This window comes from Prosopis cineraria, unplaced genomic scaffold, assembly GCF_029017545.1.
Source record: "Prosopis cineraria cultivar Desert tree isolate PC_DT_omini unplaced genomic scaffold, ASM2901754v1 PC142, whole genome shotgun sequence".
In the NCBI taxonomy this organism is placed as follows: Eukaryota; Viridiplantae; Streptophyta; class Magnoliopsida; order Fabales; family Fabaceae; genus Prosopis; species Prosopis cineraria.
Window position 1 is genome coordinate 28,197 of NW_026555469.1, and position 26,227 is coordinate 54,423.

A 26,227-nucleotide genomic window follows, 5' to 3' on the forward strand; every position below is an offset into this window, starting at 1 on the left:
TAATTCAAATGAGATGTGCTTATTCAAGTAAAGTTTAATTCAAGCCGAGCTTATCATTTGAATTAGGTTTAAAATATATGAACATATGAAAAAGCTTATATAGATAAACCCGGCCCTAACATATTGGGCTTTTGAGTTTATTCGAACTAGCTTGAATATCCAACTTATTAAATTTTTTCTTTTTTAGCTAATTTCAATTTTTATTTTTTAAAAAAATTAGTAATTTTATCTTGTTGTAATATTATTTTATTACTAATTAATAAAGAATTTAGATATTCAAACTAAGTTCACTGTAGTTCAAGTTTAGCCTAAATTTTTTAAAATTTATATCGACAACCTATACAAACTTAATTTTTTAAGCTTATTCAAACTTAACTTAAATTATCATCTTTAGTGAAAGTAATTTACCCAAGAAGCTCGGCAAATGCACCAGCAAAAGGGTAGTGGGATTACTAAAGAAATTTACCCAAGAAGCTCGGCAAATGCACCAGCAAAAGGGTAGTGGGCTGTGTGTAGGATATATTTTATTATTAAAAACAATGAGATGCAAAATTCAAATATCGATTCTGACAATTACAAACATAAATCTCATACACAATCTAATAATTATATTTAAAACTTTAATATTTTATCTATAATTAAAACTTATGAATTTATACTTATTTGAATTGACATTTGGAACACAATTTTTTGAAAATCTTGTTGAGATCTAAATGTCATTAATTCAAAGTTTTGGCACTTAACTGTTATTATTGCTTGAAAAATCCATGCATGTCCTTACGTTTTTTTGGGGCAAGATTTAAGTACTTGACTTTATATATTTAATATATTCTAATTAATTCAATCAAAATAAGACAAGTGAATTTCAACATTTTAATAATATTAATAATAAGATTTTGTTATATAATAAATAATATATAAAAAAATTCACATGTCTTCATTTAATTAAAATTAAGCACATTGAACATATAAGGTTAAATATATAAATTTTTTTATTTATTCCATAAGCCATAGTAGATGAGTCATCTCAATTAATTCTCTCAATTAAAATTTGTGTCAAATGGTCTCATTTATATTATGCGTGTTTATATCGGTTGGATACACAATATTCTTTCTGGTTTTATTTATAAATTATTTTAAAAATATTTTACTGAAACAAAAAAAAATATTTAAAGTTATTGACTATCTAAATATTTTCTCTCACCAACATTTAATAAAAGGTAAAGTAAAAAATTTATAACAAACATTTAATAATTTGACTTGTAAATACAAAACTAAAAAAAAATCTCTCTATAAAAAAAAATCTCTCTATACTTTGTAAATAAAACTAAGATAGTATTTTATTCTAACGATATGAAATGACAGGTGCGGAAGAACTCGGACGTTTTTGCTTGATTCTCAATTGCATACATTTGTGTGACATCGAATATATGAATCTTTTTTCTTTTTGCTTTATTTTCTGTTCTATCATCATGTCAAAATCCTCTGAATTTAATAAGAAAATTAAAGAGAGAAATCACTGAAAGTGGGAAATATATTGAAGCTTTTGACCTAGAAATTGAGCGATTGATCAAAAGTCATGGGGAATTAAACATCCAATCTGATTCACGCCTTAAAGGTAGTTCCCCTCTTTATATATATATATATATATATATATATATGCTCACAACATATTTCCCTGAAATACGAAGAGTAATATAAGTAAACATCTCCCAAGTAAATCACAAAATACATTAGAATTAAAATTCAAACTTTCAACCAATCACACCAATTTTAATCAATACTGGCTTCGTGTTGTATGAGAGAGGGTGGTGGGGCCTAGAGGATATATATATATATATATTTTTTTTTTTTTTATTTTGATAGATGGTTTTACATTTTTACTTAATTTTTTACTTACTCTTTATCATCAAACTTTTGATTAGATATTGAATTTCGCTCAAACATAGTTAATCATGTTGCAATTAATACATTATGGATATACACAGTTAAATTGATGATGATCGCCTAATTATCAAATAATTTAACATGTGAGTTAATTTTTTTTCCTGATATAAATCATATATACATATTTAATAATACACGATAGTTGTGTCACATCAACGTTTAAGATAGGGACTAATTAAAATATAAAAATTGATACATGAAAGATTAGTTTATGTACAATGATCCAATTCTGTGGAATAAATATCCTTGCGATTGATCTGTTTTTGTCCTATCTGTTACCAGTCACACCTGTCATATAAAGATTGAAACGATCCTCTCAATCACAATATGCTTTTTTTATTTTTAGTTCTTACCCCATATTATTTCGTTTAAGACTACTCCAGTAGGTATATGTATGATTAAAAGTCTAAAAGCGAAGCAAAAAAGTGAAAAGTTAAAGATTAGGGGCATATATTTCATTCAAAAAAAAGAAGAAGAAGATGAGGGGCATATATGAATGCAACAAGTTACAAGCGGTTGGTTATAAGAAAATGGCACAATAGAGTTATGATGTCTTGGCCAACTTATTCGATCTGCTTAATTATAATACATATAATACTTTTGGGAGAGATAATCTCAATTGGATATGATAATACTCCAATTTAATCCGATTAAAGAGTCATATAAAAAAACTCAATACAAATTAAATTAGATGACCCATATATAATTTGATTAGCGAAATGGCTTAGACTTCTTGAGGTCAAGAAAAACACCAGCGAATGATCCAAAAATAGCTGCAATGGAGACCACGAGACACGCCATGCTTAGCACTTGAAGGCAAACCCACTTGCCACTCCATTTTTGTATCTTCTTCTGTTTAATATACATTTCCACTGGAAAATACACGTTCAGAGGCCAAAACCCTAATGCCCCGATGATCCCCATCACATCATTGAAGAATGGAAGCAACATGGACACCAATGTGGTGACTACCACGTAACACGTCCTTGAAACCAACCTGAACAAACTCAGACTATAGTGAGCATTAAAACCAAGAATTGGTGAGGGGACTTTGAATTCTTTGTTCAAGAGCTTGCTTCTGGGAAATCTCTGTGAGGCTTGTTTGTCGATGAAGGCGAAGATGGGTTGAGAGAAAACTTGGTGAGCTCCGATGAGGTGAACGGCTATGGCGGCGTTGGCAATGTCAAGAAGCCAAAAGGGGTTGGAGAAGGCCAAGTCAGTGAGGAGATTGGGAGGTGAGTTGTCTCCGAAAGCAGCGTAGCCCATGCAGCCACACAGCATGCAGAAGATTGTGGTCGCTGCTGTACTTATCTTTGTTGCTTTCTTCATTGTCTTTGCTTCTGATGGTGGTGACTTTATGGTGTCCTTTGTACATATTCATATAAGATATTCGTTAGTATTCCACCTTTTTGGTAATTATAGATGGGACAATAAAATTTTTATATGATTATTATTTGAAAGAAAATTAATCATTTAATATCATAATTTTAACTTATTGTAAATCATTCCTTAAATTTTAACTTATATTGCAAGCCAATTGGTCAATATTTTAACTTATTGAAACTCAATTATTTATAATTTTATGGCAGTTTAAAACAATAGTCCCTAAGCTGAAGAAAAATAACTTTATTTCTTATAATTTTAGTTTTTAAAACATAGAAATTAATATTTTAAATGGTTAAGATTATATGGATTGAGTTACACTGAGTTAAAGTATAAGAATTGAATTTTAACATAATCAAACTGTAAAAATTAAGTGACATCGTGTTAAAATTTAAGAATTGAATTTTAATTGAATGAAAATTATAAAGACTAAAATGATTAGTTTTTGTTATTATTTTGAAAGGAAAGAGTATATATACCTGAATTTCAATGAGGACAACAGAGAATGAGTAAGCAAAGGCTATATCGCCAAGAGCTTGTGAACTTCTCCATATTTTTTGGGCTTGAGTCACAGTAGTTCCTGATCCATTGCTTATTCCTGTGAGGCTGCCCTTAATTGTACCACTTTCTGCTCAATATGATCATAAATTAAATTCCAACCAAGTTAATCAGGGCAAATAATCTCATAGGCTGGGCTTTTATATGGACAATGCTGTAATTGAAAATAATTAAATAACAAGCATTTCGATCGAATAACTAATTAACCAACCCGCAACTTTAGCGATTCCAAGGGAGAGGCCAATGGTGGAGTAGGTGAAAGACATGATAGCAGCAACGGTAGAGAGCCACCAGATCTGATCAAAGTCTGGGATTTGGGACAGAAATACCTCGATTACCCCAAAACCTATCATGTACGGATTGCTTGACACGTTGCATCCCTTTCCTCTCCTCTTTTCATGGAAACAATTCGACCTTTTGATTGCCCTGTCTCTCCCAAAAAAAAAAAAAAAAACAACGACAACAGAGAGAGAGAGAGAGAGAGAGACCATTATGGGAATATCACTACTTCCTAATTACAATTACGTTGCATTTTGGTAAATTTAAGGTAGTACGTAGCAAATAGTAAAACTGACATCATGCTGATGGAAGCAGCGATAGTGTATCCTATTGCGACTCCCACGAGACTCAGATACTGAAATGTCCCACACAACTTCACATGAACTCCACCTGCACGCATGAAACATTACATTAGTAGCGTGATAATTGAATAAGTGAAGATCACAGCAGATTAATTAATTAACTGATGGTGAAAGGTGAGAGATAAATAATTGTGAGTATGTACCTAGAATGGAAGAAACAGCGTCCATGTAGGTGTAGTTCCTCTTGCCGGAAACGGCGTCGTGCAGACGATAACAATCACAAAGCATGGAAGAAGTATAGAGAATGACAAAGGCGAACAGCAACATGACGAAAGGACCAGCGATCCAGCCCAGCTGAGCGACGGCCCACGCTAAGGATAACACACCCGATCCTATCACCGCCGTTATTATGTGTGAACTCGCCGTCCACACTGTGCCTGCACTCTCATCATCACTTCACCATCGTCAGTGATTCATTATCTTCTTTAATTCCTATATATGCAAAGTTGGTGTGTGTGTGTGTGTGTGTGTGTAGGAGATCGTACGTACCAGTTCGTTTAAGACGGCCATCGTCGTCAAAGAATTTAGAGGGAGGATCGACAACATCTAGGGACTTCTCGACGTCGTCGAAAGCTTCATGTTGGCTAAGGTTGTTCTTCGAAGCCATGTCGTCTCTTATGAAACGCTCACTCACCAAAGTGGGTATTTATATACTACAAAAAAAAAAAACTTTCAACTGCAACTTTCAGCAGCGACTCAAAAAGTTATCGTTGATTCTCAATTTTCAGCGGTCGACAATAAAAATCACCGTAAGTGTGACTTTCTACGACGACATTTAAAGTCGCCGTAGAAATTCAACAAACTTTCAGTAACGACAAATGCATGTCATCGTAGAAAGTCACACTTTCAGGGGCGACTTTAACTTTCATCGCTGAAAATTTGATTTTGTATTATCATCATAATTTTATTTTTATTTATCTAATATTTAATATTTTAAGACATTAATTTTGTTGCATTATTGTAATTTTATAATGAATATATAAAATAACATAATGAGTTTTTATTTAATATATTCTATGATCAAATTATAATTTTAATATAAGGTTAAGGTATTATTTAATACAAATGAGCTAAAGTAAAGAATTAAGCCAAACCATATTATTTTACGTGTGTGTTTGTATTAAAAATTTACAACTAAGATTAATATTCAACCAAAGTTAGCAAACTAAGGTTAAAAGAAAAGTCAGTAAATGTAATATGATTTATATTTGAATATATTTTTTAAAAAAGTCTATTAGATAAGCTGAAATTTGTTTGAATAATTTTATTCAAAAGTCAATTGAGATGTTTAATGTCCAAAATAAGCATGAATTTTTTAATATATATTTTTTGACTAATTAATAACTAAATAAAATTAATTTAAAATTATAAATAATAAGTAAAAATCTTAAATATTTAAGATAGAAGAGAAGAGAGAGAAAGCATAAGTCATGAATCAATGTAGAAATCAATAACACTACTTGTTTATAATAATTAAACATGTGATCCATAAATTTATTCATTCATAGAATGATATTTTATCTAATCTAATTTTTAAATTAAATTCTACATTTAACACCAATAACTTTAAAGCTAGATGCTAATTTAAAAAACATAAATAATTATAAACTAATGTATAATCATCAGTATTTTTTACTATTTATTCTTTAGATATTTTTTATATTATAATTATAAATATAAATATTAAAATAAATAATATAACAACCTCGAGAAGTAAAAAAATTAAAATAAATAATACAAATGATATTGTATTAATTATATTTATAGTTTACTTTAAACCAAATAAATAATATAATTTGTAATTTTATAAATTAAAAGAATTAAATTGAAGTATTTAAGGATAGTAATGATATTTTATAATTTTTAATATATGTGTGTGTTTGTATAGTTTAATAATGTGTGTGTGTATTTAATTATGCAATAATAGACTACAAATTCATTCTAACTCAGTGACAAAATGATTAAACATAAAAGGAAGAGGTCATTGGTTCAAATTTTGGAGGAGATAACTTTCAAAATGAAAATATAAATTGGTGACATGATGACATGTGGTGTGTGGTGAGAGCGACATATGAAGAGTGACATGGCGTCACGTAGCATGAGGTGAGGGCGACACGTGGAGGATGACATGGCGCCATGTGATGCGAGATGGGGCCCTATGTAGAGGATGATATGGCGCCACGTGGCGTGAGGTGAGGCGCCATGTGGACGGTGATGTGGTGTTATGTGTGTAAGTGAACCAATATTACTTTTCAGCGGTGACAAAATAGTCGCTACTGATGTGTGGTTTTTACGGTGACAAAATGTCACCGTTGATTTTCAAAAAACATATATAGAAGACTGAATAAAGTAAAACATAGAAGGTCAAAAAAAGAATAAATTAACGTAGAATATTTAAAAAAAAACATGTTTATTCAAGTGGGTTTGAATAATGCTGCACATGAATTTATGCACATATCATGTAGGAGTTAGAGCCGATAATTTGAGCGAGATAAGCTAATTCAAGTAAGCCTCAATTTGGGTTAACTTATTTAGATTGAGATTAAAATACCTAAATATATGAAAAAGTCCATATAGTCAAGTTCGACCCTAATACCTCAGGCTTTCGGGCTAATTATTCAGGCTAGCCTAGATATTTGACTTATTAAATATTATTTTACTTTTATTTTTTAGCTAATTTTAATTTTTTATATTAAAAAATTAATATTATTTTACTTTTATTTTTTAGCTAATTTCAATTTTTTATATTAAAAAATTAATTTTTTTTATTTTTTTATCTTATTTAAATATTATTTTATTACTAATAAATAAAGAATTCACGTATTTGGGCTGAACCCATTTAGGTTCGGGCCTTAATTTTTTCAAGCTTGTTCAGGCAATTAAAATAAACCTGGAGTAACAATTTTTTTTTTTTTAGCTTTCAAGTCCAACTCTAAAATTTTTTAAACTTATTTCAGCTTGACTCAAATTACCACCTCTATCCAGAATGGTTTAGTCAAGCAACTTATCAAAGGCATCACAAAAAACGTGGTGTGTGTCTGTTTGTTTAAGATGAAAAAATAAATAAATTTTAGAAAGTTCAGATATTTTATAAAAAGATATTTATTTTGTAGATATTTTATAAAAGCATACATTATTTTATGTTTGGTTATAATAATAAAAATAATTATTTGTTAATTATTTTTAAATTTTATGATATCTTCCTTAATTTTTGTTTTATAAAATAATTTATTACTATATTATTTTAAATTTTTATGATATATTTGTATGTCTCTCCTTTTTAAAAAATTCTCTTTTATCTATCATGTTAGAGTATTTTCAAAAATTACTCAAAACAACTTTTTAAAATAATAAAAATTTTGATTTTTTTATATTCAAATTATTTTCAAAAATTTTAAAAAATATCATAAAAACTCACAAAATAAATTTTTTTATAAAATAAGCAAAAAAAAGGCTCATTTATACTATAATATATTATATTATTAACAATAATAAGATGCAAAATGCAAATATCAATTTATAATTACAAATATAAATCTCATATACAATCTAAAAATTACATTTAAAACTTAAATATTTTATCTGTAATTAAAAATTATGAATTTATACTCATTTGAATCGATATTTGCAGAACCTTTTTTTAGAAATTTTGTTGGGATATAAATGTTATTAATTCAAATTTTTGAAACTTAACTGTTATTATTCATTAAAAAATGCATTCATGTTCTTATTTTTTGGTTTAGGGCAAGATTTAGGTGCTTGACATTATATACTTAATATATTTTAATTAATTGAATCAAATCAAAATAAGTGGAATTTAACATGTTAATAATATTAATAATAATATTTTGTTATATAATAAATAATATATAAAAAATATACATGTCTTCATTTAGTTAAAATTAAGCACATTAAACATATAAGGTTAAGCATATATTTTTTTCTTTTTTATTTATTCCATAAGCCATAGTAGATGAGTCACCTCAATTAATTCCCTCAATTAAAATTTGTGTCAAATAGTGAGATTTGTATTATAAGTGTGTGTGGGGTTTGGATACACGATACTCCCTCTCGTTTTATTTATTAGTTATTTTAAAAATATTTCATTAAAACAAAGAAAAATATTTAAACTTATTAACTATCTGGATATTTTTAAATTTCTAACTTTATCCTAATTAAATAGACATTATTTAATAACTTATTTTTTCTTACCAACGTTTAATAAAGGATAAAATAAAAAATTTATAACAAACATTTAATAGTATAACTTATAAATACAAAATTAAAAAATTCTCTTTATCTTATAAATAAAAATGGCGTGATGTAGTATTTTGTATTGAGTATATGAAATGTCAGGTGCGGAGGAACTGGGACATTTTTACTTGATTCCGAATTATATTTGTATGCGTGACGTCGAATATGTAAATTACTATATTCTCCTCTATCATCATCTCAGAATTCTTTTGAATTTAATGAGAAGATTAAAGGAAGAGATCAGGAACCACAAAAAGTGATGGGGAATATATTGAAGCTTTTGACCTGGAGACTGAGTGGGTGATCAATACAAATATGAAGAATCAAGCATCCAATCCAACCCGACTCATGCCTTTAAGGCAGTTCCCATGATTTTTGTTTTTTTAATTAGTGAAAGGAGCAGACTTTATTGATTGAAAAAAAAGATCTCCCTCAAAATAAAAATAATGAGTAAACATCTTTCAATTACATTATTAAATACATTAAAGTTAAGATTCAAACCCTCAACTATATTCACATTAGTTTATTAATTAGTACTAGTTCCGTGTTCTACGAGAGAGGTTGCTGGCGCTTGGGGGATATATTTCTATATGTATACACACACATATAGATATATAATTGATACTTTTATAATATATATATATATATAGATAGTTTTACTTAATGCTTAGTCTTTATCATCAAACTTTTGATTATATATTGAATTTAGCTCAAATATACTTCCTCTGTCTTTGTATATAAAATGTTGTTAACATATTTTTTAATAAATGAATTATTATATCTTTATTAAATTGAAAAGAGAAGAAGATAAGAACTTTTATTAATTTATTTTAAAAAAAATTCGTTTTTTTATTTTTAATAATTAGGAGTAAAATTGATTATTATTAAATTTTTAATTAAAAAACTAATTTTTATTAATTTATATAATTATGTTAGAAATATTTTATATACAACGACGAAGAGAGTCATTAATTATGTAGCAATTAATACATTATGGATGTACATGATGATCACCTAATTATCAAATAATTTAACATATCTTGTGACATGTCACATGCGTGAGTTAATTTTTTTTTCTGATCTAAATCGTATATACACATTTAATAATGCGCGACGGTTGTGTAATCACATCAACGTTTAAGACAGGGACTGATTAAAGTATAAATTCATGTATATGAATGATTAGTATATGTAAAATTTTGTAATTAATAATCCAATTCTGTGGAATAAATATCTGTACGATTGATCTGTTTTTGTCCTCTCTGTTACCGGTCACACCTGTCATATATGCTTTGAAAGTTGAAACGATCCTCTCAATCTCAATATGCTTCTTATATGATTGTCTAGAAGTGAAGCAAAAAGGTGAAAAGGTAGAGATGAGGGACATATATGAAAGCAACCAGTGGCTGGTATATAAGAAAATGGCACAAGATACTTATGATGTTTTGACCAACTAATTCGATCTGCTTAATTATAATTTATAAATTAGAGGATTAATCATCAGTTCAAGCTATGGCTAGGCCGTCAAAATTAAAAGCAGGCTTGATGCTTGATTATTGCCTACTTTTCTCCCAATTAACTGCTTTTCTAGATGCTGCAATCTTGCCCCTATTGCCCACGACGTTCCAACATGTGATTATTATATTACTTTTTTGCCTAATTATTGCGATGCACCATTTTCCTAAAGAAAGATTAATATAATATCACGAGCACATTTGGGTGCAAATAAATGATCCGTGAGAGAGATGCAATCTTATCAAGCAAGGCATCCACTAACGTAAACGTTGATAATTTATTATATAAATTCAATACACCATATCATTTATAATCTGTTCAATAAAAATATATTATCCATTTATCAGATAGTTGTAAATATAATTTATTTTGTCCATGACCATAATAGAAAGAAAAAAATGAAAAAAAATTTCAAAAATAAAGCTATTAAAAATAATAACATATAAGAAATTATTAATTGAATTGGTGCTAATATGGCATATTTTTATTAAATAGATTATAAATAACATAATGCACCAAGTCCATGCAAAATATTTCTACAAACATGTTAGGAAATATCTAAAAATTAAAAGGTGTTCAATTTAAAGAGCATTAGTATTCACAACCTCTTAAGATGGGTATAGTATTTTCCTTTCTCTTACCTTCTATTTTTAAACTTCTCACCCATAAATTTAACGGTTGAATATCAATTTGGACCATGAACTATAGGTTCAGGAACGATTTAAATCCTAAGCTTTGAAAAGGTGCATTATGAACCCTAAACAGTTAAAGTTGAAGCAATTTGACCCCTACCATTAACTTTCAACAAACGTCCGTCAAATTCATTTGGAGAAAATTACACTTTAGGCACCAATATGATAGAAGTTTGTTGAGAGTTAATGATAAAGGTCAAATTGTCTCAACTTTAATTGTTTAATATTTAGAATGTACCTTTTTAAAAGTTTAGAGTTCAAATAGCCCTTGAACCTATAATTCAAGGTCAAAATTGCATATTAACTATTTTGTATTTTAAAAATATACTCTAATCAATAATAATTCAACAGTAATCAAAAAAAGTATATTTTACATATTATTTCAATTTTAAAAAAATTAAAAAAGTGTATAAGTTTTTTAGTTTGAATTGATTGGTGAGGGTAAAAATTTATAAAACAAAAGAAAATACCTTTATGATAAATAAGGAGACAGAGAAAAAAGTGTATGAAGAGGAATCTATTTTAAATTTTTTCTTAACAAAAAATGATAATTTTTTTGACCAAAATTATTATGAGATTCCATTACGTCAAAGACCAAATAGAAAAAATATAAAAGTGTGCTTATAATGAAAGATTATGTTACGCTCCTATTATTATCACTAATTACCTATCAAAACCTTACCAAACAAAAATAAAAATAGTCAACTTGACATCATCTCATTTATATCCACCAATAGGGATGGAACTATGTGTAGCATGAGGGGGCCAAGAGTTCTCACCCCTTCCATGTCTATATGAAGTAAAACACCAACCATATATTAAAAAAAAAAACACCAACACCTACTTTGGTTATAAAAAAAATTAGGTACTTAAAATTATAGACTTAATGCAGTTTCTTCAATCAAATCAGAAAATTTAGATTTTAAATTTAAAAAAGTAAAAAATATCAACAACAAGAGATAGTTATATAGGTAAAAGTCGCAGCTTAAAAAATCATCTAATTTTAATTAAAAAAATTTGTCCATATAAGTTTAAATATTTTAAAAAATTATTATTATTTAATTAGTTAGTTTTAAATTACTTAAATTAATAATATTTATTAAATTAAAAAACTTGGCCCCCCTCAGATTTCAAGTTTGATTCCGCCCCTGCCTATAACACCCTGTCCTATTATCTAGACACTTAACAAACAATTATTGAAGAACAAAGGCTATACTCACTTATTTAATTCAAAACACACTTTTTTTGTGACATCATAATTTAACATATAATCAAATTTTAAAAATCTTAATTTAAGCCAGTTTATGGTGGACTACTGTCTAATAACTAAAAGCAAATATAATGAAAGAAATATGGTCTAAACATGACAAAAGGTCTTATAGTCATGGCAAAAAGTAAATATAATCACACAATGTGCTGCGAGGTGTACGAGAGCCAAGAGCTCATTCCTCCAGTGCCTTCCCTTGATTCTTACTTAGGCTCTCTCCTGAAAAATGTTAAAGAAGGGGTGAGCACTGGTGTCTTAATAACCCAAAGTTTAACCATACATGCACAATGATTATACAACCAAATATAAGTGAATTCATAAAAATCATTTAGTGATAACATAAACATTTCACACCATACAGCTTATAACATGTCAATATACAATACCAAAAATCTCCCTTATTACTTCATCCATCCTTATTTCGCTGACTGGAACCATAGGCTTAAATGCGGTCTGGCCCACACACTAGACTGATCAAGCTTTTCCAATACTTAAGATGTACTCGGCTAAAGATACAGAGCTCAAGCCCAGACTATGGCTCCTCTCCTTGAAAAACCCAAATTAGGAGGTGTCACTATCCCATATTCTCCCTTTACAAACCTGACTAGGTAAGTATTGAAGAACAAGGCTTTTTTAAACAAAAGGTCAACCACTGTGCATGCAGTAGAGGCTAACCATGTGGTTATTGAATCATATATGTATCAACATCATCATCTCCTCATCAACCCATCCCTAATGCATACTGCACATAACAACACTTACATTGTGTAAAAGCATGCTTAAAAAGGAATATACTTATCTCATTCAATCAACTTAATGTGTAAGCATGCTTGAAAGAAATAAACCATTCTTAAATTATACATACCATTTTCATCAAATAAAATTCATTAATCTGCATTTACAAACATGCTTGAAAAGAAACAGTAATAATATGTAGCCGAGCTACAAGCATGCTTGACAGGATTATAAATTTTTTACAATTAAATTTATGATCATATGCATTCGTTATCAAACACATAGCTTGCACATCTATAGAAAAACCCCGAGTTACTTGTTCGCCTTAAGCGCATGCAACCATGCAGTAAAACCAAGCAAGAGGAGCTCTCAATGAGAGTCTACAAAAATTACATGTATATAAAAATATTAATAAAGAATTTAAAGTACTAAGAATTTTTCTACAGCTATCCTAAGTTTACTCTAAAATGACTATAAACCTTAGTGCTAACCACGAGGGCCTAGTATTTTTTTTTTAAATTCATATCACTCTATAATTTAGTTAATTTATAATACTCAAGTTTCATGTCAAAATTCAATTATACACGTTTCTAAACTTATAAGTCTCAAGTGTTAATCTAAATTATTATTTTATAACTTCTTACATATAATTTATTATACTACGTAATAATAATATGCTTATATATATATATATATAGCAACTATAATAAGCATCAAAAGGCTAACATATATGTGTTTTGTTAGGTCATACATATAAGGAAAGAAGATAGGCTTTAGTTATATATATATATATATATATATATGTATGCTCTCATGTCCTCTCTCATATGTAGAGCCAAGAAAATAAGTTGAGCTAGCAGGTTAGCCCATTCAACCTGCAAATTTTGATGGGTTGGATTGAAAAAATTAGCCTATTTTTTAAAACGGGTTAGACTAGCTCAACCTGTAAAAATGATGGGTTAAAATGAGCTAGCCCACAGGCTAAACGGGTTGACCTGTAGGTTAGCCTATTTTTTAAAAAATAATTTATTTTTTCAATCATAATATATCTTTCTATAAATTTACAATAATGACTATATTTTTTTAATTTATAATTTATGAGTCCCAATCATATTCTTTACATTTGAAAGATAATATAAATTTTTCTTACAATTTACAAATGAAATTTTTATTATAGTTTGTAAATAAATTATTTATTAATTTTTATAGAAACATTTTGAATATATATTATTTGTCAATTTCATAAGATCTATTGATTGAAATTACAAATATAAATTCATTGATAAAAATAATTTATATTTATATTTATATTTTATTTTAAAAAATAATATGAGAAAAATCATTATCTATATATATGATGTGTTAATTATAATTTTAAAAAAAAATCACATTTTGCGAGCTAGCCCACAGGCTCACTAACCCGTCAATGTACTGGTTGGGTTGGGTTTTTCTAACTCGTTTATTTTAATAGGCTAGCCCAACCAGCTAATGCGTTAACTTATGCGAGCTAACCCATAGGCTGGCCCATAACTCGTTTGCATAGCTCTACTTATATGTATATGAAATCATTTAAACTATTATTTTATTAGGTTATATATACATATAGAGAGAGGGAGATTGAAAACAGGAGGATTTAGTTCGCGTGCGTGGGACCAAACGATAAAGCAAATTGAAAAACTATTGTTGTTATTATCTTCCTAGGCATGCGAGCAACAAGGCTTGATGCAAACAAATCACTAAGGGAAGAAAAAGAATGACAACTTTTCAGGGAAAAGGACAATTGTTAACATCTTTATAGGTGTTCATATAGCATATATGAATGTATACCTAAGTGACGCCTCCAGAAAAGAAACCGATTAGGGGATAAAGGAGAAACTGGAAGAGTTAATTGCAGGAGAGCGGTCAGCGGCTACGTGAAAGGGGTGAGAAAAATAAATGATCAGAGGGGTAGGGTTTTCATTTGGTTATAATTTAAACTTATAATAATTTTTTTATTATGGTTATCATTATTTAAATAAATATTTATATGAAGAAAATTTTAAAATGGTAAGATATATAATAAAACTTAACAAAATAATCTGACTACTATGATTTCAATTATTATTTTTTTAGTTTCAAACATTTGTTAAATTTAATCACTTTAATTATCATTTATATTTATTTTATACCACACACACAAAATTTTTTTTAACTATTTTAGGCCCAATATTTAATCATGCCCTCTATAAAGTGCCTAACAACAATCTAGGGCTCAATACAATTGAGGATGTTACACTGCTTATCAAAAACTTCTTTACTTATTATTACAATTTACAATCTTTTTTTATATAGTTTTATCATCATCATTATCATCATTATTACTTACCTTTTTTAATTCTTTCTTCTCATATTCGAGAAATTTTGTAACATTATAAGGATTAATATACAATTTGGACTCCGAACTATAAGTCCTGAGGCGATTTAAATCTTAACTTTTAAAAGGTGTATTTTAAACCCTAAACAAACGTTTGTTAAATTGAGGCCTAAAGTATAATTTTTTTCAAATGAATTTGATGAATGTTTGTTGAAAGTTAATAGTAGAGGCAAAATTGCTCCAACTTTAATTATGGTTCAAAATGTACCTTTTTAAAATTTAAGGTTCAAATTACTCCTGGATCTCTAGTTCATGGTCCAAATTGATATTTAATCTTAAATTTAAATAATGTAAAAAATTCAAATGTTATATGTAATAATCATATTTTTCAATCAATAATGTTTTCTTTAAACCATGAAAGCTTTTAGTTCTTAATAAAAACGAAGTTCAAAGTGATTAATGCTTTTTTTCATTTTATCCCTTTACTTTGAATCTTTAGACAATAATTTACTATAGTTTTAATCGTAAAGAATGATAAAATTAAAAAGTTACATATTTTTTAAATAATTTTAAAGATATAATTATAATTTCTTAAAATAAGCATGAAGTGAAGTGAAGTTGGGTTAACTTTATTTTATATTAAAAGGTAGGAGGGAGTATGATATTAATATATATATATTTGCTGATAAAAAATATATATATTAGATTGAATTTATAGAAAATTCTATCTATAAATGACAAATATAGAGTTTTTGAGAAACAAATGGACCTAGTTAATATGGGGTCAGACAAGAAGCCCTTTATTGATCAAGCTCGAGGCCGGGTTTGAACACCCACTGTTTAAAATTTATTTTTTAAAATAAATTGGTCATTCTAATATTACATGTATCTACGTTCCAAAGTACAAACTAAAACATTATAAAATTTAAAATAAGTAATACAAATTCTAATTTTGAAGAACAAATTTAATTTAAAGATATAAATATCAAAATATTTGGGATTAAAATAAATATGAGATTAAATAAGTAACTTGAATTTAAACTTATTTCATTCTTAAAATGATTGGCCTCAAAGGCTCTTTATTAATTTATAAAAAAAATCCTAAATTTAAAATTAAAATCTTAAAAATGACTTTAAAAGAGTAGTCTAACACATCGGACTCGTATTTCTAATTCTACGTAAATAATATGATTCATTTTAGATTTCATGCAAAACACGATGTTTTATGTAAATAATAAAATAGGTAACTAATTTGAAACACATTTATGAGGATATCTTTGAAGATTGAATTAATCGCAGGAACAAAGTAATTAATGTGCACCAAAACAATAGTAGTTCTTTTCCACTTTATGCTTGCATTGGATTTTTTTTATTTATAATATTTAATATTCAATACTATCAGCAATTATTTGTGAAGAAAAAACACATAGGGTCCGTTTGGTTTTCCTCTGTTTCACGTTCAGAAAGCAAAATTTTACTTTCAGAAAGTTGAAAGTTATTTGAATAAAATATTTGGCAGAAAAGCACATCCTGAAAGTACATTCAAACAGTAGCTGAAAGTGGATTTCTGAAACGTAACTATCTGAAACTTTTGAAAAGTGGATTTGAAAAGTAAGATGTTATTTGACCAACTACCCTAAGTTTATCTCTTATTTTTTATTTTAAAAATTAGTTAATTCATTAAAAATATAATTATTATTTTAATAATAATAATTAGGTATCAATTTTTTTCGTATTATAAATTGAGTAATTAATCATGTTAATTTTTAGCATTAATGTATAATAAAAATTATAAATCTTTATTACATCTTTTAAAATTACAAATTAAAAAATACAAATAATTAGAGATCAAATTTTTAGCATTATAGATCAAAATTTATGTTATTTATAATCTTTATTACATTTTTTAAATATTTTGAATATATTACATTTGTATAATAAAAATTATAAATCATTATAAATCAATGTCCTTTTTGGTAATTGTACATTCAAAAGCACATTTTCACTGTCACAAACCCAACCAACTTTTAATGTATCAACTGACTTTTGAAAAAATATATCCAAACACAAATTTCGTTATAACAACTGACTTTTATTAAACTGACTTTCCCCAAATAAACTTTCATCAAATGAACTTTTGACAAACTGAAAATCAAACGCACACATACTATCAATCATTTTGAATCCTAGTCGAGCTGGGCCCTACTAGGAAAAATCTCTATCCTAACATGATCTTTTCTTTTCTTTTTATAAAGCTTGCTGAATTACTATACTCTGTACTAAAAAATAATCTCGTAGCGCTTGACCTAATATTTATTGGTAGGATTTTGTATTTCTTGTGTTCCACATGTGAATCGCTTACAAGAGGTCTAATATACATATATATAATTTAACATAAAGCTGTCGGGTAACTGCCTTGTGAAAAACACTTGTCTCACTGCGCATGCCTTGAAGATGAGATCATCAGAGAGCCAAATAAAGTGATGAGCGTCTTCTCTGTAAACCCACCAGCCCACATGCTTCTCATGCCCCACAATCACAAATTCATCCTTGTCCCCCAAACAAGTTTATTTCTTTTACTTGTTTTTGTTTCTCTAATATCAGCAAAGGAAATACAGAAACGAGTTATTGTTGTGTGATCCTGAGATTCATACACCCGATCTCATATAATAGGTTATGACTTATTATTCTTGACGTCTCTATTTTTTAGATTTAATTTGATTAGATACTAATTAAAAATTTTCAAGAATACATTATTTTGTGGATTATATATATAATACAACATCTCATATCTGATGCCATTGGATCAAATTTAAATATTGCCGGATTGTAAATAGAATATCCCTTTCAATGACATCTTCTACATTTGGGCACAAAATGGAATTATGTGGAAATTTTAGTTCCAGTAGCTAAATATGTGATATCTACATGCATCTTCTATCCTGAAACTACAAGAGAATTAGTAAGACGGACTACGAAGTAAAGGTATATGAGAAAAAGGTCCAAAGTTCTTGGAATGAATTAAGGTTAAATGTCTGCTTGGATAATCTTAAAAATACATTCAAACTGCATTTGATATTTGTTTTTGTCAAATCTAACAAATGGTTGGATTTTCAAATGAACTTTTATCAAATACAAACAGAAAACCAAACACACACCAAATGAATTAAGGTTGTAATCTTAATTCACTTGAGGACCTTGGGCCTTTTTCTCAAATAAATTAATCTTGGTCCTTAGCAATTTCCCCTCAAACCAATGGTCTGCAGAAATCGTAGACTCAGTGGAACGACTGGATAGATATATGAGTTTGGTGCGGTTGGCCCAATTTAAAAGCCCAATTAAACCCGTACCAAGTAACATGGACAACTAAGCCCATTAAAACGTCTCACTAATTTGATTTTGATTGGTTCAGAATCCCAATCTTTACTTCTTCTTCTTTTCAAATAAGTTTTCAGTATTTTAAAATATTATTGACAAATGTAATAAAAATCATAAATAAGTAAAAGATTAACGATTAAAAAGAATCAATTAAAACAAGTTAATAAGAGAAAAATTAAACGAACAAGCAAGCAGTGAAGCAGATATCATGGATGCCGTAGGATCTTATATAAAAAAGAAAAACCGTTGATCAAATAACCATAGATAGATAACGAAATAACCAGTGTAGCAAGAAGCATCGTTCAGATCTTTCTGCCGCCAACGGCAAGAACATGGTCCACAAGCAAGCGAATTAAAGAAGACGTAGAAGGAGGAGGAGCTGCAGAGATAATAGGGCGAGCCATAATGGCGCTACCAATTTCATCGATGAAATCCCAGTGCTTTTCCCCAAATATGCCCTCACCTCAAGCAACCGTTACTTTTGTCTCCGGTTTCAATCTCATTTCCGACTCCTAATTTCAATCCAAGTAGAGTTCGGGTTATTATATTCTGTACCGCGAAGTCGCAGACCGAACCGGTGAAGAAGCGTTCATCTTCGACGGGCAATAAGAAGAAGAGGAAGAAAGGCAAGGATGGGGTTGGTGATTCCCGGCTTTGGATTTGAGTGATGTTGAAAATGTGAATGATTTTAGCGTCGTTGAAAATGGGCCTTCTAGTTGCAGTTCAAGCTCCAATGCTTCTTTCTCATACCATCCTACTTCACTGCCGAAACCACCAGTTGGTTTGTTGTAGACGATCAAGGCAAGGTTCTACTAGCTTCCAATAAGCGACTGGCGGCACTGGTGAGTTTTTCTTTTTAATGCAACTTACATGATTTTATGTTGAATTATAGTTTTCTGTTGAGAATCTTGCAGAATAAATAGTTTGCCTTAAGCTAAGGATACGAGGAAGTAAGTTTGGGCAAATAAAATTTATGTGGCCGGATCGTGGCTCAAAATTTCTCATCACATTAAAGTTTGGTGATTGATAGTTAATGGCCTTGTCATGCCAAAGGGAAAAAAAAAAAATCTTACTTTGCGAAAGCATTCGATTTTAGAAATGAGAACTGAAAGAACCTTAATTTTGTGTCATACCATTAGTGCCCTTAGGATGTTTATTGGCACTTGGCTAACGGGTGAAAGTTATGCTTTCATTATTATTATTTTTTTATGGGGTTGGGAGTCTCACTGCGCTCCTTATATGTTAAACTTTTGAATAAATCATTAACAGGTTGATCCAGCAAACAACTTTCCCTTAGAGTGTGTCATAAGAAGAGTGTTCAGGAGCTCCCAAGATGATGAATGTATGTTGCTCTGTCCAGTTGATACGTAAGTAAAAAAAAAAAAAAAAAGCCCTCCAAGTTGATATCTCTGGACTTGTATGACTTATCTAACATTCCATTCGATATTTTCTTGACTATGGACTATGGAAATTTACTGCAGGCCTGTTCAAATATTAAAAAGCACAAATGTTGAGGGATGGTCAGCGGTAAGTTTGTGCTATGCAGTCGAAGTCTTAATTTTTTGTGTACATTTATGATGTTCCTATTATTCAGTACTGGTGACTCAATAAGATATATTTTTTACAGAATCGTTACTTATTTCTGACGCTGAGATTATCATGTGCTATCATTCCTTGTATTATAAGGTCTAACTGACCTCGAAGTCTCCCATCCACATAAAATAATTCATGGCTTGTTATGAAAAGAAAGGATAATTCCTTTTGTTCATTTTTCTCGTCAAACCTTTTTATACCAATTCGTATTGTGCTTCTGTGTTTTTAGGTCAGTGATGAGGAAGTTGAATCTATTCTTCCTGCTGCTGCTTATGCACTAGCTAAGATAAACATGTATCTAGTTTATAGTGGGTACGTTTGTATTTTACTATCATCTAGAAAGCCATAAAATTAATTAGTGTGTTTGATTGGTAAATATTTCTGTTGTGTCCATCAGATTTTGTTATACAGCACGTGGTGGTTTTTGCTACTCTGAAGAGGACATATTTGATTTTCACACAGGCAATGCTCCTTTCACTAAATTACTTATTCAATGATACCTAAAATTTCTGTGATCTGTATGATCTTAGGAATAGGAGAAAAAGTTAAATTCAAATATCACTGAGAAACAAAAGTTGTGTTCTATATTTCTGATTTTGATGTGGAGACCATAAACTTTGTATTTATAGCCTCTCACTTTTTATTATCCATCACCATGTGTGTCTACTTAATAGACTAAATTAATCTGTTGTCAGCCATTATCAAGTTATTGCTTAATTTTGTCTCTCCCTGAAGCATCGAGGTCTGTTGCAGAACTAATTTTGATATTTGGCTGAGAGTTAATGCGGGAGTTTTTTTTTTTCTCCTCCAGATGATGGTAAAGAAGTGGATGGTTTGCCGACTGAAGGTGTTGAAATTACTTGCTTCAATCTGGTAACCTGACTTGACCGCCTTAACTTACTGAAACATGTGATTGCATTTTTTTTGTTCTTCCATACTTGATTATATTTTCTTTTCTGGTTGTTTATTAGCAAGGCAATAGAGGTGCCTTGCTCTTGCATGTCTTTCCAGAGTTTGGATAAGTTTATCTTGTTATAGTTATATAGGATAATCAACAACAACAACAACAACAACCAGCCTTATCCTACTAGGTAGGGTCGGCTACATAGATTATATGACGCCATTGTGCTCTATCATTTAATAAGTTTTTAAGAATATTATTAATTAAAAGGTCTCGCTTAACAATCTCCAAAATTTTCTTTTTGGTTTTTCTCTACCTTCTTGACAGAGCTCAAAATTATACAAGATAATACAACAACAACAACAATAACAACAAGCCTTTATCCCACTAGGTGAGGTCGGCTACATGATTGCAAGACGTCATTGTGCTCTATCAGTTATCAAGCTTTTAGGAATATTATTAATTAAGAGATTGCATTCAACAACTTCCAAGAGTGTTCTCTTAGGCCTTCCTCTATCCCTCTTAATCGGGCTCAAAGTTATATGTTCCACTCTTTTCACTGGTGCCTCCCATGATCTTCTTGGTACATGCCTAAACCATCTTAATTGATTTTCTATCATTTTTTCCTCAATAAGTGCTACCCTCACTTTTTCGCATACGTGCTCATTTTGAATTTTATCTTTTATCTTTATCTTTAACTTTATCGATATTTTCAAGCGAAATCTTTTGGATAAAGGAATTTGGGATTCTCAGGGAAGTGCTAACATCATATGGGAGGATATGGCTAAAAAGATACGGGAGGTTGCAATAGTAGTTTTGGGAGAATCGAAAGGTTCTGGTCTGAGAGATAAGGAGTCTTGGTGGTGGAATAATAGTGTACAGGACAAAATCAAGTATAAGAAGAACTGTTTTAAAGACATACATTTGTGTAACAATGAGGAAAATTGGGAGAGGTACTGTATGGCTAAGAAGGAAACTAAGAGAGCTGTGGGTGAAGCTCGTTCCAAAGCTTTTGAAGAATTTTATAAGAACCTTGAGACGAAGGAAGGAGAGCAAAATATTTATAAGATTGCCAAGAGTAGGGAAAGAAAATCAAGAGATCTAGAACAGGTAAGGTGTATTAAGGATGAAGAGGGAAGAATTTTAGTTACAGATGATGAAATTAAAAATAGATGGGAGACTTATTTTTCTAAACTTTTCAATGATGGAGAGGATTCATCTAGTAACTTGAAGGATTTAGTAATTGGTGAAAGAGAACAAAAATTTTGTCATTCTATCGAAAAATACGTGATAACGAGGTAAAGGAAGCTCTTAAGAAAATGGCAAATGGTAGAGCTAACGAACCTGATTGTATATCTATCGAAGCGTGAAAATGTTTAGGTGAAGAAGGGGTGAGATGGTTAACTAAGTTATTTAATGTGATTTTACGGTCAAAAAATGCCTGATGAGTGGAGAGAAGTACATTAATTCCTATTTATAAAAATAAAGGAGATATTCAGAATTGTACTAACTATAGAGGATTAAACTCATGAGCCACACATGAAATTGTGAGAGAAAGTAATTGAGCACAGGTTGAGATTGGAGACAAGTATTTCTGAGAATCAATTTGGTTTTATGCCAGGTAGATCAACTACAGAGGCGATTTATCTACTAAGGGGATTAATGGAAAAGTATCGTTGTAAAGATAAAGATCTACACATGGTTTTTATTGATTTGGAAAAAGCTTATGACCGTATACCAAGAGAAGTGCTTTGGAAAGCATTGAAAAAAAAGGGAGTACGGATTGCTTATATTAAAGCCATACAAGATATGTATGAGGGGTAAAAACTAGTATAAGAACGCCTAGTGGTCAAACAAAGGATTTTCCTATAAAGATTGGACTACATCAGGGATCATCTCTGAGTCCTTATTTGTTCAACTTGATTTTAAATGTTTTGACGGAACATATTCAAGAGGAAATCCCGAAATGTATGCTCTTCGCGGATGATATAGTTCTTATAGCAGAGACAAGAGAAGAGGTTAATTGCAAACTTGAGTTATGGAGGAGGACATTGGAGTTGAAAGGTTTTCGTCTGAGTAGAAGTAAGACGGAATATTTATATTGTAAATTTGGTAAAGGACTATTCGAAAATAATTTGGAAGTGAAATTGGGAGATCAAATTATATCTCAAGTGGAAAAGTTTAGATATTTGGGAGCCATTATTCAAAATGATGGCGAAATCAGTGGAGATATTTCACATAGAATTCAAGCTGGGTGTTTAATTGGAGAAAAGCTAAAGAGTTATTTGTGACCGTAAGGTGCCTAATAAACTTAAAGGAAAGTTTTATCGTACTGCTATCAGACCGGCAATATTATATAGTAGTGAATGCTGGGCTCTAACGGGACAGCAAGAGCATAAAGTTGGAGTAGCAGAGATGAGAATGTTACGATGGATGTGCGGACATACACGTAAAGATAAAATTCGAAATGAGCACATACGTGAAAAAGTGAGGGTGGCACCTATTGACGAAAAAATGGTAGAAAATCGGTTGAGATGGTTTGGGCATGTACAAAGAAGACCAAGGGAGGCACCAGTGAGAAGAGTGGAACATATAACTTTGAGTCCAATTAAGAGAGGTAGAGGAAGGCCTAAGAGAACACTCTTGGAAGTTGTTGAACGTGATCTCTTAATTAATAATATTTCTAAAAGCTTAATAAATGATAGAGCACAATGGCGTCTTGCAATCCATGTAGCCGACCCCACCTAGTGGGATAAAGGCTTGTTGTTGTTGTTGTTGTTGTATGTCCGCACATTTATCGTAACATTTTCATCTCTGCTATTCTAATTTTATGCTCTTGCTATCTCGTTAGAACCCAGCATTCACTACTATATAACATGGCCGGTCTGATAGTAATACAATAAAACTTTCCTTTAAGTTTATTAGGCACTTTACGGTTGCAAATAACTCCTTTAGCTTTTCTCCAATTAAACCACCCAGTTTGAATCCTATGTGAAATACCCCCCACTGATTTTGGCATCATTTTGAATAATGGCTCCCAAATATCTAAACTTATTCACTTGAGGTATATAAAAAAAAAAAAATTGTGTGCTAGTGTAACTACAAGACGGAGCAGTACTCTAAAATCATGTTGTTGTTACCCATACAAAGGCTCCTCTTGGTTTCCAATTAGCTAGCCTCTTGTGTGGCTGGTTTAATGTGGTTGCTTGAGTGCTGAATTTGCTTGTTCACCTATGATTTGTTCATCGTGTATGTCAATAAGAGCCTTAATTATTAGTAAGATTCATTTATTGTGCTTTTTGGTTATCTATTTATTGATAATTTGCTGAAGCAACCTTTGACCTGATTTAGTACTTATTAGAGCTAAGAAATAAGTTATCAGGTTTTTTGGTTCATTGACTTGTAGTCCTTTGGTTGTAGGATGGTGCACACTACATGATTTATACACCATCTGATCCGCTTCTTTTTGTTGCTGTGAAGGTGAGCTTCTGGACTTGAAATTTTTTTAATAATTTATCCACTGGTTCAAAAGCAGCTGCGTTCCATCTTTTCTGTGACAATTGTTCTCGTTATAAAAGAAATTTTATAGTTGACTGGAGAGTGTTTCCCAAGAGCTATCGTCAATATGCTGCTAAAGATTTTTTGATTCCCATAAGTCATCTGATTGGCAGGAGAAACATGCCTTTTCAAAGCATAACCCAATGAATTTATTCTTCTTTTCTACAGGACAAGAACGGGATGTTGCAAATTGCTGATGATGTAAGTGAATATATTCATTGAACTATGTAACTTGGTCATTGTTTTCTTTCTCAAATTCAATTTCATGCTCCATGTATTGGAAGTTCTGATTGGATAGAATGCCACATCAAGATTTGTTGATGTTTTTCTACCTGAGGTGTCAACTCTAATAATATCGTGTTCATTCTCATTCTCTACCAAATTGTTTTGCTTGAATGTGCTTACGTGTTGAGTCATAATGTGAAGTCCATTGTTTTCCATTTTAAGGGGTTTAGTGTCAAATTGTCAATGTGAGTGCGAATGCAAAGCATGGGAGATACAAGTTTTGTTTCTGTAAATATTAGAAGTTGCTAACATCAAATATCTGAGAACAGGAACTGCTGGAGGACCCAGCCATCATTAGTGCTATAGATGAGGAAACCGAGTTTAATGCCCTGGTGGTATGTGATTCATTCTTCCAACCCAAACATTTTTCCTTGAGAAAGGTTTGAGTTTGAACTTTAATTTCTCTGTTTGGTGTTGTCATACAAGCAGGAGGAAGAAGCCGCACTTCTTGATTCGCTGATAGGAAAAAGATAACCGGATAGGCTTTGACAGTCAAGCTTTCTCGATGCTTATGAAGTTTTTTTGCCTCTGAAAAGCCTCGTCCTTGTCTAACAGAAAAATTTCAGTCCCCTTTTGTGTAAATGATAAGTTTTGCTTGTATGATATCTATTGCTGAGGCCTGAGGGTACTATCGATTTATTGCGTATGTTAATTGTTCACATAGCCCCTACGATAAAGTTATTGAAACAATCATATGCTCATGCAACTCAGAATTATTGGGATGTTTGTACTTCAATTTATTTAATTAAGTCTAGCTGCTCTCTTACTGGCATTTCTTTCTTGTGGCGTCTACATTTTGGTTGGGAGTTCACCACCATTTCTTGTTTGTTGTTTTGCTTCTCTTTTGATCATATGATGGGCTGTATGATGTCACACTAGTATTTTGGTCTGGCACTTGTATTGCTTGTTTTGGATAGTTTAATTTGGTGCCTACGGTAGGCCATACGTGATTATGTGACGGCTGTAAGAATTTTGGCAGGCACGTGGTGTATTGTTATCGTGATTTTGGTATTTTGAATTAAACTGGGTTTTATATCCCTGGGATATATGGAATATTAACTGTGAGTTATAATATAAAGAGAGAGGAGAGAAGATTTTATAAGTACAAGTTCTTACTTCACTCATATTAAATATACGTACTTCAAAAATAAAATATTTTAACATTTA

The 26,227-nt window shown here is 30.2% G+C and overlaps 1 protein-coding gene and 1 pseudogene across 1 annotated transcript; one reads left to right on the forward strand and one right to left on the reverse strand.

Annotated features, from left to right (window-relative positions):
* Positions 1–2,544: 2,544 nt before the first annotated feature.
* LOC129295561 (amino acid permease 2-like) lies at positions 2,545–5,130 on the reverse strand. Its single transcript, XM_054934085.1, has 6 exons — positions 5,019–5,130; positions 4,673–4,906; positions 4,464–4,557; positions 4,100–4,314; positions 3,810–3,958; positions 2,545–3,312 (listed from the first exon to the last, which is right to left on the reverse strand). The coding sequence occupies exons 2-6, from the start codon at positions 4,794–4,796 to the stop codon at positions 2,659–2,661; spliced, it is 1,236 nt and encodes a 411-aa protein (XP_054790060.1). The 5' UTR covers positions 4,797–4,906; positions 5,019–5,130; the 3' UTR covers positions 2,545–2,658.
* Positions 5,131–6,677: 1,547 nt separating this feature from the next.
* LOC129295558 (uncharacterized) lies at positions 6,678–25,832 on the forward strand (annotated as a pseudogene).
* Positions 25,833–26,227: the final 395 nt, after the last annotated feature.

What these genes read in the sequence shown, in the direction of transcription:
- LOC129295561 (XM_054934085.1), bottom strand. Translation starts at nt 4,796, where the DNA reads ATGTTGCTGTTCGCCTTTGTCATTCTCTATACTTCTTCCATGCTTTGT. An exon ending in CGCTGTTTCTTCCATTCTAG is followed by an intron (nt 4,558 to 4,672) that starts GTACATACTCAC and finishes TCATGCGTGCAG; the next exon opens with GTGGAGTTCATGTGAAGTTG. An exon ending in GCTGCTTCCATCAGCATGAT is followed by an intron (nt 4,315 to 4,463) that starts GTCAGTTTTACT and finishes TGGGAGAGACAG; the next exon opens with GGCAATCAAAAGGTCGAATT.